The 17,441-nt window shown below is 35.0% G+C and overlaps 1 protein-coding gene across 1 annotated transcript in view; it reads left to right on the top strand.

The window, feature by feature from the left end:
* Positions 1-5,536: 5,536 nt before the first annotated feature.
* Positions 5,537-17,441, top strand: part of LOC135326596 (gamma-2-syntrophin-like) — a 168,819-nt gene continuing 156,914 nt past the window's right edge. The window contains exons 1-2 of the mRNA XM_064504403.1: positions 5,537-5,614; positions 12,214-12,351. Of these exons, the coding sequence (XP_064360473.1) occupies positions 5,537-5,614; positions 12,214-12,351 (216 nt within the window). The remainder of the gene's footprint in view (positions 5,615-12,213; positions 12,352-17,441) is intronic.

Genomic DNA, 17,441 nt, shown 5'->3' with positions numbered 1-17,441 from the left:
TTTTTAAAACTCACATTATCTGCATTTTTTATCTATTCCCGGGTATTCCAGAAAACCTTTAGTTTCCCTTAGATTTCCAACTTGTTTTGTTTGATTTTATTTGGGTAAGCTTCTAGTTCCTGAAGGATGCTTGTTTAACTTGAACATGGTAATTTATTCATTTTTCTGTTTATTTCTGTCCCCAAAGGTAAGCTCCAGTACTCTTTTTTTCTAGTCTGCGCTGAGAATTTTTGTTTTCCCATCTCTGATATTTTCAAATATTTTACCAGCTTCTTCATTTTTTGAACACACTTTTTTTTTACAAAGCTTATTCTCAATGCTATTTTTTGGTTCAAGCTTAATTGCTAAAGAATATGGAAATGACTTACATTAAACCACTGTTAAATCAGTTACAATAGTTGCTTGTTTAAAGACTTCTTTGTTGCAAAAGACTCAGTTGGGACTAGTCCATCTTTATCTGTGCTTACCATTAACTCATACAATGATTTAATACTTAAATACTGTGTAGCAGTCCCAGCAAGTTCAGAAACTCATTGGTTCAAACTACACATTTCTGAAAAAGGCCATTCTTTGTGAAGCTTACAACATAGTAATCAACTGTTTACAAATTCTATATGCAAATACACATTTTGGAATTTTTTATATTTACATTATTCCTAAGAAAACTCTCTTAAGAACAGAATGAAACTATGAAACTCTTGTTACAGGAAATTTTGTTTTTCTATGTATTTTAGGCATAAACAAACTGCTTCTCTTATCTTTTTCCTAGCATGACCTAGCATGATCAGTTTTTAAATTACTCTTCTCCACTATTTAATATTGGCTGTCTAGGCACTGCTGTCATCTCTGCTCTTGAATATGAGATTGCTAAGAGGTATAACTTCTTAGAAACTTCTCAGCTTTTTCCTGGCTCCTATCCTACTTAGCCATTTACTGCCAATTCCACTGTGTTTCCTAGAGAGGCCCATAATTTCAAAATAGAGGCTTTTTTCCCTTTCTTTTCTTTTTAAGTAGTTTATGCCTTTATCCTCTTTAATGTCTCTAATCCTGTTTTTTCTTTATTAATTTCAGGACTTAAAATGTTTGCTTTCATACTGATAAGTCTTCATACATCCCCTCCCAGATTTATCTGGAGTACTGTCAGTATTTCAACCCATTTGACACATTTAATTAGTATTCTGTCTGTCAGATATAGAAAGTATTAAAAAGTTACTGATCATCACACTTATATTTGAAATTTGCAACCAAGTCTAAAAGAAGAAGAAGAAAGTGTAACAGAGGATCAGCTTAAATATGCCATTAAGCCTTTGGATGAAACATGTAGCTGGACTGTCTCCTTACTTTCCAGGCTAGTAGCCAAATGCATGGCTTAAAAGGATTTTAATTTCCAACATCTGGATTTAGCTGAGGAAGTGGCCTGTAAAAACAATAACTACAGATGAAAATAGAAGTTTTTTTCCTGGACTTGGTTTAATGCTCAGGAGCTGTTTTTTAACTCCCATTGTATTTGTGTTACTAATCTTTACCTAAATCTTACTGTGAAAGTCCAATAGTAGTAGAAGACAACATAGTATGGGAAATTCTTACTGTAATAATGATATGAATATCTTTGCCATAGCAGTATTCACAGGAGGATGATGAAACTATAGAATTTAATTTTGTCATTTTAAACTTAGAAAGAAGCCAGAAATATTTGCATGCACCTTATTTAGAAATTAAGCAGTTGGATATAGCTTTGCTTCGCTGGTTCTGGCAGAACAGCTCAACACAGTTTAGAAGAATGGAAAAAAACTTGATGGGAAGGCTAGAAAAAGAATGAATGTGGTACAGTTGTATCAGAGTAAAGGGGAAGGATAGCAGGAGTGGGAAGATTTGACAAATGAAACAAGGCCAGCTATTTCATTACAAAAACATGATACCTTTATGTATAGTCATACTTGGTTATTCCAAATTAAGAAAATACAGTGAGTCTCTCTGGATGAATTGTACTCCCAGTTGTACATATTAAGGGAATATGTTCTTTGTTTACATGTTGATATATCAAAAGGAACAGCCTACCTATCAGGGTAGGCTGAATGGTACCAATAGTAGAAATGATCAAATCAATTTTCAAGCAATCTCTTAGCTGTTTCTTAAATAATCTCCAAAGAGAAAGTTCTTGAGGACCTTTTGGTCTATTGCTATGTATTTCAAGTTTCAAGTGTGAAATTTTTTCCTTCTTGTTTAACTGGTAACTGCCTGCTGTAAGCGTAGGAGTGTCTTTATATTCTTAGGCTAGTTAGTTCTGTCCTACTGATCAGTTCCCTGAAAAAATGAGGTATAGCAATAAACAATCAATTTACTTAAAGATATCTTTTAAATCAAAATAAAAGTAGGCATGTTTTTTCTAAAAGTTTATGCCTTGACTATTTTCTGGAATAGGGACTGTGTTCTAATATATTCAACTGTGTGGCATTATTATTTAGCACTGATTAGAATTTGTATTTTTAACAGGCAATTTTTATCCAAATTGATGTTCTGAAAGTTCATTTTCTAAACATGCATAACAGGATTCAGATATTTCTGATCTTTTGAGAGGTGCATGAGGATGACAATAATCAATCATATCTAATTAGCAGCTGACACACTGTGCTTGCAATAATTAAACAAGACATTACTGCTTACTTTCTAATGGTTAAGATCACACAGATTGAAAGCCAGCTGTTAATCACTTCTCTTGCAGGACTAATGTCATTAACAGAAAATCCCAACATTCCACCCCTAAGGCTACTTTGAGGAGAGCTTTTGGTGGACAGGCTGTGATGTAAGCAGTAAAATAGATTTTAAAATTACGGTTTTTGAGCATCTTTTCAAACAGCTGTTGGCTTGAGCTTTTAGTCTTTTTTGTAGATTTCTATATGCTAGTTAAATATTTAGAAAAAAATCTGTGTCCTGAAGTGCTGGAAAATAATATCACAATGCTGCAATTAAAATATTCTAAAAACTTTTAACATTAATATGCCTTTTAACTGGATGTAGTAAAATGTTAATCCACAGTAAGCACTGATAAATGCAGATATGCAAAAATAAGAAAAATCTTTATGAAAAATAGTAATTTTTAAGATGCATATTTCATATATTATAATTCATATTCATATATTATAATCTGTACTTTGGGGAAAAACAGAATGAATTTTTTATTAAATATCTGTTCTTGAACATTTTTGTTTCTAATTCTGATTCTTATAATAATCATATATCTACCTATTAAATATCTTGCATTGAAAATTTACAATATATTGTGACTGAGTACCTTTAGTCTTAATTGACTTACCCTGGAATCATTAATGCCCATCAGACAAATTCCACTGGCTTTAGCATGAATATGAATCACCCGTTTAAAAACAGGCTGTCAGGAATTTCTGTTCTTCGCCACTGACTGACAGTGGTGATTGTGAACTCTATGAAACGGCGTAACAGTCTATAATCAAAATACATAATCTAGTCTCATACTTTAACTGCTCAAGAGGATTAAAAAAAGGAAATAAGTGAAGAATAAATACTCTTACTAGCTACTTACTGATTAGGCTACCAAGCATTTTTCTCCTTTTGATTAATTTTTGGTGGGTTTGGCTTGAGGTTTTGTTTGTTTTAAATAGAGGCTGAAAGAAGATACATTCCAAATACATCTTAGATAGAAGTAAGGCAGCTGTTAAGTCAGTTTGGTTGTACATTATTCTAGATTAAAAATTACTGTTGACTTTGTGATAATAAAAATAATCTGCTATCAAAGATTAACATTGGCAGTTGCTTTCAGACTGGAATAAAATTCAGTTTATTTTATTTGGGTTAGTTTTTCAGAAATGAAAATAATACTACCCTTCAGTCTACTTCATGATAATGACAAAGTAGACTCTTGCTTCACTGTAGTTTGGGGGAAGGAGGGAATTAGTAGAATTAGGTAATACAAATACGATTTCAGATTTTTGCTTTTGCTGACAGGATGCATTCTAAAGTCCTCTCCAGTTCAAGTTTAAGGCTAGTTCAAAATATTTAATTTTTTTTCTAGGTTGTATAGATCTATTCTTCCAGTAATTTTATTAGGAAATTGTAAAGCAAAATAAAAACAAGCAATGTGTTTAAAACATCTACACTATTTTTTCTGTCATTCTATTTGCTTGCACTTAGAGCTGCTGTATTTGATATGTTCTGCGAAGTTTAAGTAAAGTTTCTAATTGAAGAAAGCAAGAATACTTATATTGCAAATATTATTTATAGTGTTTGTTCTGCTTGGGTTTACAGTACAAGTAATGTTTAACCAGTCAAACCTTCTCATTACCCATCTTAATTATTAAATTCAGTTTCACAACTGCGTGGTGTGTGTGTGTGTGAAGAACATTGTACTTGAAAGGTAAAATTAAAATCAATGATTAAGTGAAGCAAAGCCTCTCCTGAATTCCTGTGCAGCATTGCCTAGTTTAGTGATTAAAGCTTATCAGTGACAATATTTGCCAGATTAATGTATTAATAAACGCTGTATGCTCTGTGGCTGGCCACATGTGTCATAAGAATGACATACGAATGATGCATTTGTTACTTATTTTCCTAGATGATTATCAGGGACTCAACATGTTCTGTGGCTCAGGCAAGTAGGTGCTTAGTGCTCATATCACCCTTGTTCTAACAAAACATTTCAACATACGCAGAACTCAGTTATGCTGAAGTTTACATAAATGTGGTGCTCTTGTAAAAGTCATTGACAGAATTAGCATTTTAAATTCCTCATCTTTTTTATGCTATTAAATGCTTTTATCTATGCAAAGCAGTTATAATTCTGAGTTTTGCATCATCACATAGAGGAAAATACATTTTTTATTACAAATATGTGGTGTTCTTTCAAACACCATATTGCTGTATTTTTCTCTCAGGATTTATTCCAGTAGAATGTCATTCTACTTTTCAGAATACTTATTATCCTAATGGGTGCAGTTTCTAAGCTATAGCTCACAGTGCACACCCACACACTGTATCATTGAGCTACATGGGAGTTTGCATTTCTATATAGGTTGCAGTTTTGGGGCAAGGCTGTGCTGTGGGCAGTTCCACCTTATTCAGTCAAATAAGTTCTTACATCACGGCTGCCTGTTACAACTCACTTTCGGTGTACCCTCTTCTGGAAGTTGCATTGACGGTGCTCTTCCTCTGTCTATGCAGCAGGCTGTAAACCCATGGGCTTTCAGTGCTACCTTGCTGTTCTTCATGGATGTAAAGGCAAAGTAAAGGGGGCTGGCTGGGAAAAGGGGCAGCTTCTGGATGGAGGGTGGAAGGGGTACATAGATTCAAACTGAGAACAGCTGTAGGGGAAGGGAGTAGTCTTGCCTCAGCCACAGGCGAAGGCCAAAGGACTGAACTGCTGGGGCAGGCAGCCACCTCTTGTGCAAGGGGTAGCGCAAGACGCTGGTGCTGCGGTCACCACTGCAGTTGCTGTGCTCACTTAGAGCGGAAGCAGAAGCAGCTGGCAGTGAGCTATGTGTGTGTGCGGGGAGAGGCCCTGGGCATGGTCCTCAGACCAAAGCACAAGGTAGAGTGTGTAAGAGTGTCCAGCACAGCCCTGGCCTTTGGACTCTGCGGTTGGGTAAGCAGTAAGGGCCCCTGGTGATATCCTTGGGCCTAGCATGTAAAGGCACTGCTGCTGTGCTCCTCTGTACATGGAAACTGGACAGTTGTGGCACTGGTGATGGTGAGCAATAGGAATTTAGAGCAGAACGGTGTCTGGAAATTTGAGCTCCCTCCTGTTTTCCCTGTCTTCAGTATTTTCTGTTAAAAGCACAGCCTGATTAAGTCGTTGACTGGGAGGGGATAGGAGCTCAGAAGAAAACCTCCATCAGAACCCACTGGTACTCTCTGACAGAGCACCCGTGTTTTGGAACAACTTTGAATTTTAATCTCATGTCTGGTTCAGACTGTAGAAGAGATGGCTTCAAGGCAGCTAATAGCAGCCCCCCCTGTACCTATGAGAGAGTATCAAGAAGACAGAGCCAGGCTCTTCACAGTTGTGCATGATGGGAGTATGAGAGACAACACGCAAAAATTGAAAAGAGAGGTTCAGACCTGATACAAGGGGAAGCTTTTTCCCCAGGAGGACAGCCAAGCAGTGGAGTGGGTTGCCCAGAGAGGTTGTGTAGTTTCCATCCTTAGAGAAGTTTTCAGCCTGGTCTGATCTCAGAGCTGACTCTGATCTGAACAGGAGATTGAGCTTCAAACCTCCCAAGTTCCCTTTCAACCTGAATGATTCTGTGATTGTAAAACAGCATTTTACCTCCTGATCTACAGCAGTTTTGAGTTACTCTTTGAGATATGGGAAAAGTCCATACCATTTGGGCATCCAGTGGTTAGCATTTTTACAGATGGTTTTGTAACTTGTTCTCAGAAACTCCTAGTATTAGGGAACCATAATCTATCCAAACAATCTGTTTAAGGACTTCATTATCATTATAATCCCTACATATCTGCTGTCCTTATCCTTTTATTCCATGTTGGTCCATCAAAAAGCCTGTATTTATGTTCTCACTCAAAGCCTCTTAAACCTGGAATTATCTTCTAGTCATGAAAGACAAAGTTGCAGTTCTCTTTAGGGTACAGTCTTCCTTCAGATTAATTGGTGTGAAAATTATTAATATTAACCTATTCTATTTTGAATGCCACAAATCCATTTTTAGGTCCTTAAATGAAAAACTTCTTTAGGTCTTCTAGTTATTTTTCATGCCTCTCCTGTAACAGCAACAAGTTTTTCAATGTAGATACCCTTTTAAAGCCAGTCAGAATTCTTCAAGAATGCACGATTCCAGTCATATGCAAGAAGTCATAACTCTAAATATTAGTTTCATAGACAAACAGATCTGAAAGAAATCATTCTGTCCAGGATTTTTGCCATGTAAGAGGATTAGTACCTCTACAATTCAGACAGATGTTCAATTTTTTCTCAGAATCCCTCAGAGATGAAAATCCATAATCTGTCCCAGCAATCTGAGGACTTCAGTTTATTTGCAGTAGGAGTATGCTAAAGAAAGGAGGGTTTTTTTTTCCTTATTGGATTGTTCCATTTGTCTTTGTAATATGACTTTAAAACTGTCATCATCTCCCCTGCTGTTCTGTCTTTAAGGTAAACAACCCTAATTCATGCAGAATTACAGATCTCTGGTAATTTTTAATTCTTTGTTCTTGACTCTTTTCAGTTCATTATCTCTTTCCTGTAGTGCGGCCATGAATCAGCACTGTCATAATGTATAAAAAGAAAATTTACTGGGATGCATTAAGTGCAACCTGTGGTAATGGATTACTTCATGGACATGAAATAATCTTCCCTTGTATTCAGCACTGTGAGGGAACATTTTGTACTACAAAGCCAGAGTGCTATGTTCACTTTTGGGCACTTTTTTGTTGCGGGGAGGGAAGCAAATCAGTTGGAGAGAACCAAAAGTAGAGCCACAGAAATGATCTGTGTTTGCCTTTATTGCAACAAGATAGTACACTAATATTGCCTGTTTCCTTTCTTGAAGGAGTGGTACAAGTTTTCCCAATTACATGCAATTGATTATTATTCCTAGACTGTAGTACCTTCCACTTTTTTCTGTGGTGCTTCATCCTATTTTTTTAAATCTTTTTTGTATTAGTCGAGGTCATTTCAAATTTGAATTCTCTCCTGTTCCAAGAAAATGCCTTCCTTGGTCTTTTGATCACAATAGTGGAAGTTGTGTATAAAATATATCAGAACAGTTATGAGGGAGTAAATTTAAGTCTTCCTTAACTTAGTTGTGAGAGCACTGCGGGGCAGACAGCAAACCTAAAGTTCTATCTCTGCTTAATTTAAAGTGACATAGGATAAAAATTAGTGACCTCATTTCTCACATGTCCTCCCAAACATCAGTAAACCACAGATATGAAATTTCAACAGAGTTAAGTTTTCAGGAAAACCTTCATAATTGGATTAAAGAATTTAATCACTGTTTCTGAGATATAAGGATTATTGATAAAATATTTTTATTTATTTCACTTTAAAAAGTTAAATTTAAGTTCAAGTATGATGCTAAAAGAATTTTTTTTACAAATGAAGAAAGCTTATTTAGAAATGTATTTTTGGCAGTTGAAAATCAAACTGCTGTGCTATTGAAGCTATAAATATATTTATTAAGCATAAGAACCAGCCAATGGTAATTTCTGCTGGAGGATCAGTGTGACTCAGTGGACTAGAGCAGAGTATTTTTTAGATACAGCAAGGGAAACTCCTTAGAATAAAATTTCATGCAGGTCTAAAGACACTGACGCCTCTATTCAGTTGGCCAAAATAGTGACGACAAATGATAAAAGCCATTTAGGCGGAGGGAAGGAAGAGAGAGAAGTTTTGAGTTACTGAGAACTTCTGCAATCTAAATCTCTGTAAAAGAGTTTTAAACTTTTTTTTTTATGTCAAATATTCACTAGCATAAAAAGCCTGAAAACTATTGCTCTAATTCAGTATTACATTTGAAAATCAATTATATGTAAACAAGTAAACAGTTTCTGTAAAAGAAGACGGAATACACCTCAATAACACTTTTACATTTATGTCTGCCTTATTTTTTGCAAGCTTTTTCAACATTAAAGTACTGAAGACAAATGCTTATGCCATTAAGACCAAAGTTTGGCCCATAGATGTCTACTCTGAAACAGAATTCACAGCTGTGACGTTTAGGCTGCAAATACAGTGCACTGAAAGAATTATGATAGTTTGAGTAGGGTCCCAAAATACTACACTGAACAGGGAGCACTCTAAAGCAAGTACACTGACAGAGAGGACCTGCCCTGAGTAGTGAACAATAGAAGTTTGATAAAAGGATGTATCTACAATTCTAGCTCCATCTAGAAAGTGCTGTTTTCTTCTGTATGGTATTGACAGTTTTTGAGCTTGCTCAAGAAAGTAAGCCTCAGTGTTTCTTCTTTCAAAGACAGAATAGTGACTAAGCTTTCTTAAATGTCACGACTAATGTGATGTGTATGCTACTGTGCTCTTTTCTTTTCCTCTCTCTGCACACACATACATACACGTACGCCTTTTCTTTTCCTGAGGCCAATGTCTAGAAAACTTATCAGTACGGTATGTATTGGTACGGCAACCAACATTTAATTTCCTTATCTGCCCAAATGAATTTAAACACATATTCCTTTACTTCTCACTATAAGCACCTAAGTCCTATTGAGATGCAACTCTCTAGGCACTTTGTGCATTCTTTTATTACAAAGTACATACAAATTTGGTGTATGGTCTCTAACATTACTATGTCATTTTTAGGAGATACTTCTACTCTTCAAATCTCACTTTCTGATACCAGTTACTGGAACAGTTACTTTATAAAGAAACTTTTTAAAAGAGAAATCAAGACAAATCCAGCATAGATTAAATGTTGTATATACAAGTACATGCAAAAACTAAATTGTCATTAAAATAGTCTTGTTTGAAGAAGCACTTTGTCCATACTGGAATTTGCCTAATGAATGTGGAGTTACTTGTAACACCTCTTTAATACAAAGAAGGAACAGGTGAATGTTCTGAATTCTAATTCACAGCCATTTATAATGCTCTAAAAAGGCATAATTGAAAGGCTGAGAGAAATCTAGATTTATTTTATTGATTCTGAAAGCAAATATGGTATTGCTGTTTGTCATCTTAGATCACACTGAAAGTTAAATGGTGTGAAGTAGGTATTCATTTTAATAGGAATAGATGAACTTCAGTGAGACTTTTAGTTTAAATAGCATGATAGAAAACACTACACTATTTAATCACTCTACATGTTTCATTCATTATTTGATGGGCTGTTACAATTAAAAGTTCTGTTGTTTTTTTTTTTTTTATTGTGTTACTTCTAAACATGTGCAACAATTGCTGGCCAGTAGAATGTTCTGATTTTAGATTATATAAAGTGTTCTGTTCTCTCAAGATGTTTCTGTAAAGCATAATCTGGCATATCAGCAAAAGTAACAATGATTGCCAGGCTGGGTGAAGTAGTGATGCAGAACCTTTGAATGGGAGCAAAATTTGGGTAAGCTGATTTTGCAAGGGAATTCTACTGTTTGAAAATATTTGCTCTTCTGTACTGTAGCTGTTAAGGAGATGATGTTGACACAGTTTTCATATCCTGTCATTTATAAAATTGTATTGATAAATCATCCGATCATACTAGAAATTTTAAAATGTTGAAAGTTTGTGAATGTAAAGTAATGTCAGTTTACAAACAAACAAGAATAATTAAAGTTTACACATGACACTGAACATTTTTTTTCCTTTAGGCATTCCTAGCAGACACTAGGGACAAGATTCATCTGTCCAGAATTAGACACCTGTGTCTGGGTTGTCATTTATATTTATTTTCTAAGTTGAAGTAGAGAGCTATGATGCAATTTGTTTCATTCTAGATGGGTCTGTAGAAGAGATCAGATAAATCATGCTCCGGAAGTGTTTATTTCTCACCACTGGCTTTACAGAATCCAAATGGCTGGCCTAGATGGGAAATTCTACACTGTAAACCTTTGTGGCGAGATTAATTTCAAGCTTAAAATATCTACAGGTAGATGTCTACTAGTATGATAGGTGTCTGCATCTCATAATCATGGAGATCTGGCCAAGCCTCCAGCTAGAAGCACCGGGGTTTCCCATAGGGCCACATACATGTTTAGATTGTCTTGGATATCCTAAGTGTGTTAAATGGCAGCAGTGGCCTACATGGGGCACTAATGAGAACCTTATGAGCAATTCAACTGAGCAACTGCTATGTAAGGGTATATTGAATTGCTGTCTAGGCGGTTTTCCATTTCCGTGGACTATAATGGATGCTTTGGCACTTTCTTTCTGCATAGAGCTACATGACATCAAAATATAAGTGCCTTAAGCTTGAACTGATCCCGCCTTTAAAGACCAAAAGGTTTTACTAACAATCACCAAAGAGCTCTCGGCTTAATCTTTATAGTAATGAAAATATTGTTTTAAAGGTTATGTGCCATTTTTTTTATTTTACTTTTAAATCAGGTGAGGAGCATCCATTCAGTGCACAGGGCATGTTTCTTCTTTAATTCCATTACTCTGTTCTTTACTCAGTCTGCTATTTAACAAAATAAAAACAAAATATGAAGGTGAATGACTTGATTTAAAACAGTCTTAAAAAAAAAAAAACACTGTAGCTGTAAACCTTAAGTTGTGCTTGATTTCTTCACTTGCACAGAGAAAGATGGTACTGTTATAGATATAAATTAATAAACAAATATTACTCTCAAATATGATCATCTGTTTTCAGAACAGGTGCTATAATCTTTCTCTTCTGTGCAACAGTTGTAAAGTTCTGAAATTATACTAGCCTGCTTATTTTAACAACTAACTATAGCATTCTGAATTCCAGTTTAGTAGGAAATCTGTGCATATGTAAGAAAACCAAAAGTCAAAACAGATTTTCTTTTCTATTAGTCATGTAGAGAACTTTGAGGATAATCATTTCTTCTGGCTACAAGCTATCTTTTAGATTTTACCTTTTTTTAATACAAACATACTTGACTACCGATAGACTTTAGTATGTAATATTCTGGTGATGATGTAACTTCAGAAATACATGTCCATTTGACTTAAACAAATTGAAACCTTTAACACCTATATGTTTGCAGTGTGTATATGTGTGGTTTACTGTATGAAAACAGTTTTGTACCACAACAGAACTCTATCTTAAAGGTGGCATTTATGAAGGATACAGATTTTTTTCCTGAGACAGTGGAAGGAACATCTTTGAGTCAGTAACAATATTACACTTCTCCACCTCTTGTTGAAACTGAAAAGTGCATACATACATGTATATATATTTATATGTACATACATTTTGCTTCTAATACAAATTAATAGTAAGTTGTATGACTAAAAATAAACAGAATTTTCTACAGCAAAAAATCCTTTGTTGAACAGTGCAATGGGGAATATTTTTTTATATATTAATACCTACTTCAAAGACCATTTAGCTGTCTTTTTACAGTACAGAAGAGGCTTTTTATGTTTAATCCATTTGAAGCCTAAAAAGCAAACCAGTTTTCCACTTTTTATAAAGAATGCTTATTTATATGCATTTTGTGTATTGAATCGGATAGAGGTTATTTTTTATCATTATGAAGTGTTCACATAATTAAAATCTTTGTTTCTATTTCTGTGCCTTGTTTTCACAGACTAAAACTGGTATTGCATTGTTGTATGATGAAGTATCTGAAAATGCCTATGACATCCGACTGAAGCTTACAAAAGAGGTATTAACAATTCAAAAACAAGATGTCGTCTGTGTTAGTGGAAGTGATCACAGTGCAAATGTAAGTGCTTCTAGATTTCTATGTTTTTGACTGTATATTTTAATGTCTTCTACAGAGATCAGAATATGCTATTGGAGTGCGAGATATGTTATTTGGTAATAGAAAATATGTAATGATCAATATTTCTTTTGTGCATATTTGGATTCTTGTAGGTAAGAGCTTATTTTTTTATCTACAAGATGGTATGTGTCCTTTATTCTGACATGACATTACAAGAAATTAAAAATCTATAAATATTGAGAGTACAGTATTCTTCCACCAAATATCGTTAGCTTATTAAATGAAAAAAAATAAAAGCAAGAAAAAGCTGTATTTCCAACTGAAAGCATTTTAAGAGTAAACTAATACAAGGACTTTTCTTCATTGATGCATCAAGTATCAACAATTGTCTGTTCAAGGGCATAGAGCTGGCTGGCAGAACACTTGACAGATACTTACTTGCTTCATTTTAATTCTTCTTCAGGCACAGATGGAGCTTACTCAGTGCCAGCATATGTATGGTGTTCTTTTTTTTTTTTTTTTTTTTTTTTTTTTTTAACCCAAATTCAGTTACAAAGTTTTTCTAAAGCATGTGGCGTCCTTAAGCTATAGAAAAGTCTTCTGTATCACCATTTAATATTGTTGCTAGAAAATCTAGAGACATTTTGTATAATGAGTACAACAATGGCATCTGTGTTTTGGACATCTTCAAATACCATCTTTTATTTCCTCATATGAAAGTGTTCCTCTTAAATCTAAGTGTAGATATCCCAAATTTACTGAGTAAAATAAATTTCATGAACCATGCTGGTATTCGCTAGAACAATGCATGGCAGCCTCCTCAGAGAGAGGGCAAAAAGGGAGTCTTTTGTCTATTTGTTATATGGCACATTTCATCTGAACATAAAATCTAGCACTAGGAGTTATCATGTAAGTTTATGATATCCTGTTGAGGATTAAGAGCCAAAAAGTATATAGGGGTATCTGTATATGCATACACACACGCATGCACGCACGTATACATGTGTGTGCATATGAGAGTGAGAGCCTGCTTATGTAACACATACGTACATAAATTTCTGCTACAGTAAATATCTGTATTTTTTGTTTAATATCACACAAAAACAAACAGCTTTTAGAAGTTAGAAACTATATACTGGTTTCAAACCTTGTCTGTGTAATTCAATGGAACATGACTTGCTTTTAAAAATGTGCAAAAAGACTGCATCAGTGGGCAGCTAGTGGAAGAACACTTAGTGAAGTGAAAGGCATGTCACATTCCGGTTGGTTTGCTGAAATAAATATAAGCCTGAGCCAAAAATCGTCAGCTTGTATATACTTTCCACTTCACTGAGAAACATGAAAAGGTGCAGACTTTAACTACAGACATTATTGGTAGCACTGAGAAGTTGTATGCAAACTGTGGTTACAAAAGTCATAGTAAAATGTTTTATGGCTGCAATTCATGGTGTCTGTACATATAAGCCTACATGATGGCTCTGGTCTTGGTGGTATCTAGATGCCTTTTGTATAAATTTTCTTTCATTGAAAAAGAACAGAAATTCATCCTATTTAATTCTGAGATAGTTCTTGACTGAATTAGCACAGGCTGGTTGCATCTGAGAAAAAAAAAAGTATCAAATCTGTATCTGTATTGATCATCTTTCATTGAGCAAAAAAGCAAGCCTGATGCACTTTACTGCTACATTTTATGTGTCCCCTAAGTAGCATTTCCTGGAAGAAGTCAGGACAGGAAAACAGGCTCTGATAATACTTGGAATTTTAAGATAAGAAGTAGGATTTTGAAAAGTTCTGGAAAGTAAGAGTCAATGTAGAGTACCAGAGCTCTGACATGTAGCCACTGTGAATATGTGAATGGGAAAATATTGAAAGTTCTGTATCTACTTGTGACAGCACTTAATTCTCTAGCCAGTTTTGTGGAAAGCATTCCATGTTACCTGTTCTGCTCCGCTATCAGTTCTTTCTCATATACTTCCAGCCTCCATGGGGCCGACCAGTTCATTGAGCTTGTGCAATACAGAGGACTACACAAGCCACTGGGGTGGGTTGGACTTTCAGCAACACAGATTGCTCCATAAGCATCTCACATTGATTGTACAGATAAAAGGCAGGTCCTCTCACTGTAAAATACTACTAAGAGTAAATTACTTACTACTAAGAGTAAATTACTTCTACTAGCATCATCTTGACCTTTACTTGTTTCGTATTTTGTCTCTGCCATACATTTTTAAACACTGAGAAAGCTGTTCACCTGTTCATGAGAAAATGTAGAGCTGGTTTTCTGTAATTTGATGGCAGTTCATCCCATTTCACTAGCCCATTTCACTAGACATTTGACTTGGATGTAAAATAATAAGGGAGAGGAATGTGGTTTGTGGAATTCAAGGTATGTATAGAAGAAATAGGTAAAGAAAGAGTTGTCTTTGCATTTCGATACCAGATTCTACACAACAGAAAAGATGGCTTTTAAATATGTAAAAAAATCCTTCCAGAAGTGGAACCACTGTGGGAAATAATATGTTCTCAGTGTTTGATTATATATTATTTGATTATCTCTCTCTATATGTTATTAAATATGTGTTCCTTCCAACAAAATGTTTCAGTCATTCAGACTTGGAAAGTCCAAGCACTCCAAACAAGTCTTTGTGACTTACTTCACAGGGTTCTCATTGGTAGGAAAAAGGAGAATGTATGGGAGAATCATTCATAGAAGCAAAATTTGAAAATACTGACAGAAAAACAGGTAATTTTTTTTCAGGATGAATAGTTTAACAATACCCACAGAAGCAAATTGGTTGTATGGTAGCTAGGGAAAGAATCCATTATCAGTTAAAGGAGAAACAGGACGGCATTTGTTTCTATGCTTTCATAATATGATGTGCTTTACTAAGATGTGATATTTCTGTAATTTTTTGCTTGTCCACTTGTTAAAATTAGTTTCCCATATATTGCTAGTGCCTCACTATCTTACTATCTAGTAAGTGCTATCTTACTTCTCCTGCTGTCAGCCCAGTTTTATGCCTCTCCACTTCTCATAAACATTTTTTCTTTTCCTTTCTATTACCTTTCTGTGTCTATTCCCTGCGAAGTCCACTTGCAAAGTAAGAAAAAAAAATGCATTTAGCTTTTTATCACTATTAATCAGTCCCTCCCACAGAGCTGAATTGTCTCTGACTTGATCAGTGGTAGAACAAATAGGTTTCTGATGCAGGCTCTTGGCTTGTTAATTGGAAGAAGACTCTTCAGAGGCTTTTGGGAGACTAATATAATTAGAATAACAAAAGCTTCACATTCTGGGCACACAATCCAGTTTCACAGGTCTTGTCTTAGCTGGAGTTTGCCACATCGAGATAAGGTAGGTGAATAGGGACAAAAAATAGCAAGACTGGTTGTTTTGTTGATCCAAAAAAAAAAAAAAAAAAAAAAAAAAAAAAAAAAAGAAAGAAACAAGCATCTGAATGTACTGTTTAAATCTCTGATGAGACTGCTATGACTTTTTTTCTTTATAACTCAGATGCTAATAAGGACAGAAAAGAACGTTCTTTTAGCACACCTCTAGAGAATAGGTCTGCATTAAAAGTTTCTTTATACCCCAAGTACATTTCTGTCTAGGTAACTACTAATACTGTTTGCCCAGTGCCCATTCTGCCATAAGAGCTAATAACTAACATTTCTATTTATCTGGAAATATCAAGCTGGTGATTAAAGAAAGACTTTTCTTTTTGAAAATCAGATTTTTTTGTATGGAGGAAATACATTATTTAGCCTTTTGTTATTTATTTTCCATACTCTGGGAAGCTGGCCTAGATATTTAGAAGACAGATATCAAATAATGCTTTAGGATATATTATTAAAGATCATAAGCTCCTGTTGCTGTCACTTTGAGAACAGTTAGAAGTTTATATCACAAAATAAATAATAAATATGAGTATTCATCAGCATGACAAACAGAAAATAACTTTGGTTTATTATTAAAGGCAAAAAAGTAACTAGCATTGACAAAAATAGTAATAAATGTACAGAGGAGAATAATAAAAGGGACACTGTAGATATCCCTGAAAAAAAAATCTCCCTGAGATATGGTCAGAATCTAGCTGAGGTTAAGTGCCCTTACCAACAAGGTAGAAAAGAGAGCAATACAGTATCAGTATTTCTGTGTTGCTAACCAGGCAAACAGGCAGACAGATATATGCATCCTTTATTAAAATTTAAATTAATCTGTTGTTGTACATGGGGCCATGACAAACTGTCAGGATTGGTAAATTGCTACTGTATATATTGCAAAAGATTGTGCAACAGTTAAAAATCTTCGATAGCTAGATGCAGAATATCTGACTGTGTGGAAACATAAGCATCTTTAGTGATAGAACAGGACACCGGTGGATACAGCCTCTATTGTTCATCTTTGCCTTCACACCTGCCAACATGTAACAGCGAATGCCATTGAAATTATTCAGCTAAAGAACAGCTGTGTTCTGGAAGGATTTAGCTGTAACTCTTGTTATAGCATGTCTTTTTACTTGAAAGAAATCAGCTTATTCTTAATGGAAAAAGAAAGAAATATAACTATATATTGCCACTGGGGCCATATATGTAATAACAATTAGCAACTCTGAAAATCCAGATTTGTAGATGATCTGCACAGCCTTTATCTATATTGTTGCTCTCACAGTCTGGGATCAGTCCAAGTCTCAAATCTTCTCTTATCACCAAAGATAGCTCCTGTCCCAAATTAATCTTACAACTCAGTGAGGGAGTTCCTGGAGATTCTTGTGAACTTTTACCAATACTTATACCAATATTGTCACTGAGAAATCTGTAATATGATCACCACACCCTGGAGAATGAACTACACTGTGGTTTCTCAGACTCATCCTTATTAGAATAGATCACAAGATAATTTAGATTGAAAGGGATCTGTGGAGTCATCCAGTTCAACCTCCCACTGAGATAAGGGTGGAGTCATCTAGTGCAACCTCCCACTGGAAGCAAGGATAGCTTCCAAGTTTGTTCAGGTTGCTTGGGGCCTTGTCCACTCAAGTTTATAATATCTCCAAGGATGGAGATTCCACCATCTCTCACCAGGGCAG

Source organism: Dromaius novaehollandiae, unplaced genomic scaffold (assembly GCF_036370855.1).
Source record: "Dromaius novaehollandiae isolate bDroNov1 unplaced genomic scaffold, bDroNov1.hap1 HAP1_SCAFFOLD_32, whole genome shotgun sequence".
Taxonomy (NCBI): Eukaryota; Metazoa; Chordata; class Aves; order Casuariiformes; family Dromaiidae; genus Dromaius; species Dromaius novaehollandiae.
The sequence above is the reverse complement of the archived record's forward strand: the minus strand, read 5'-3'. Positions and strand labels throughout refer to the sequence as shown.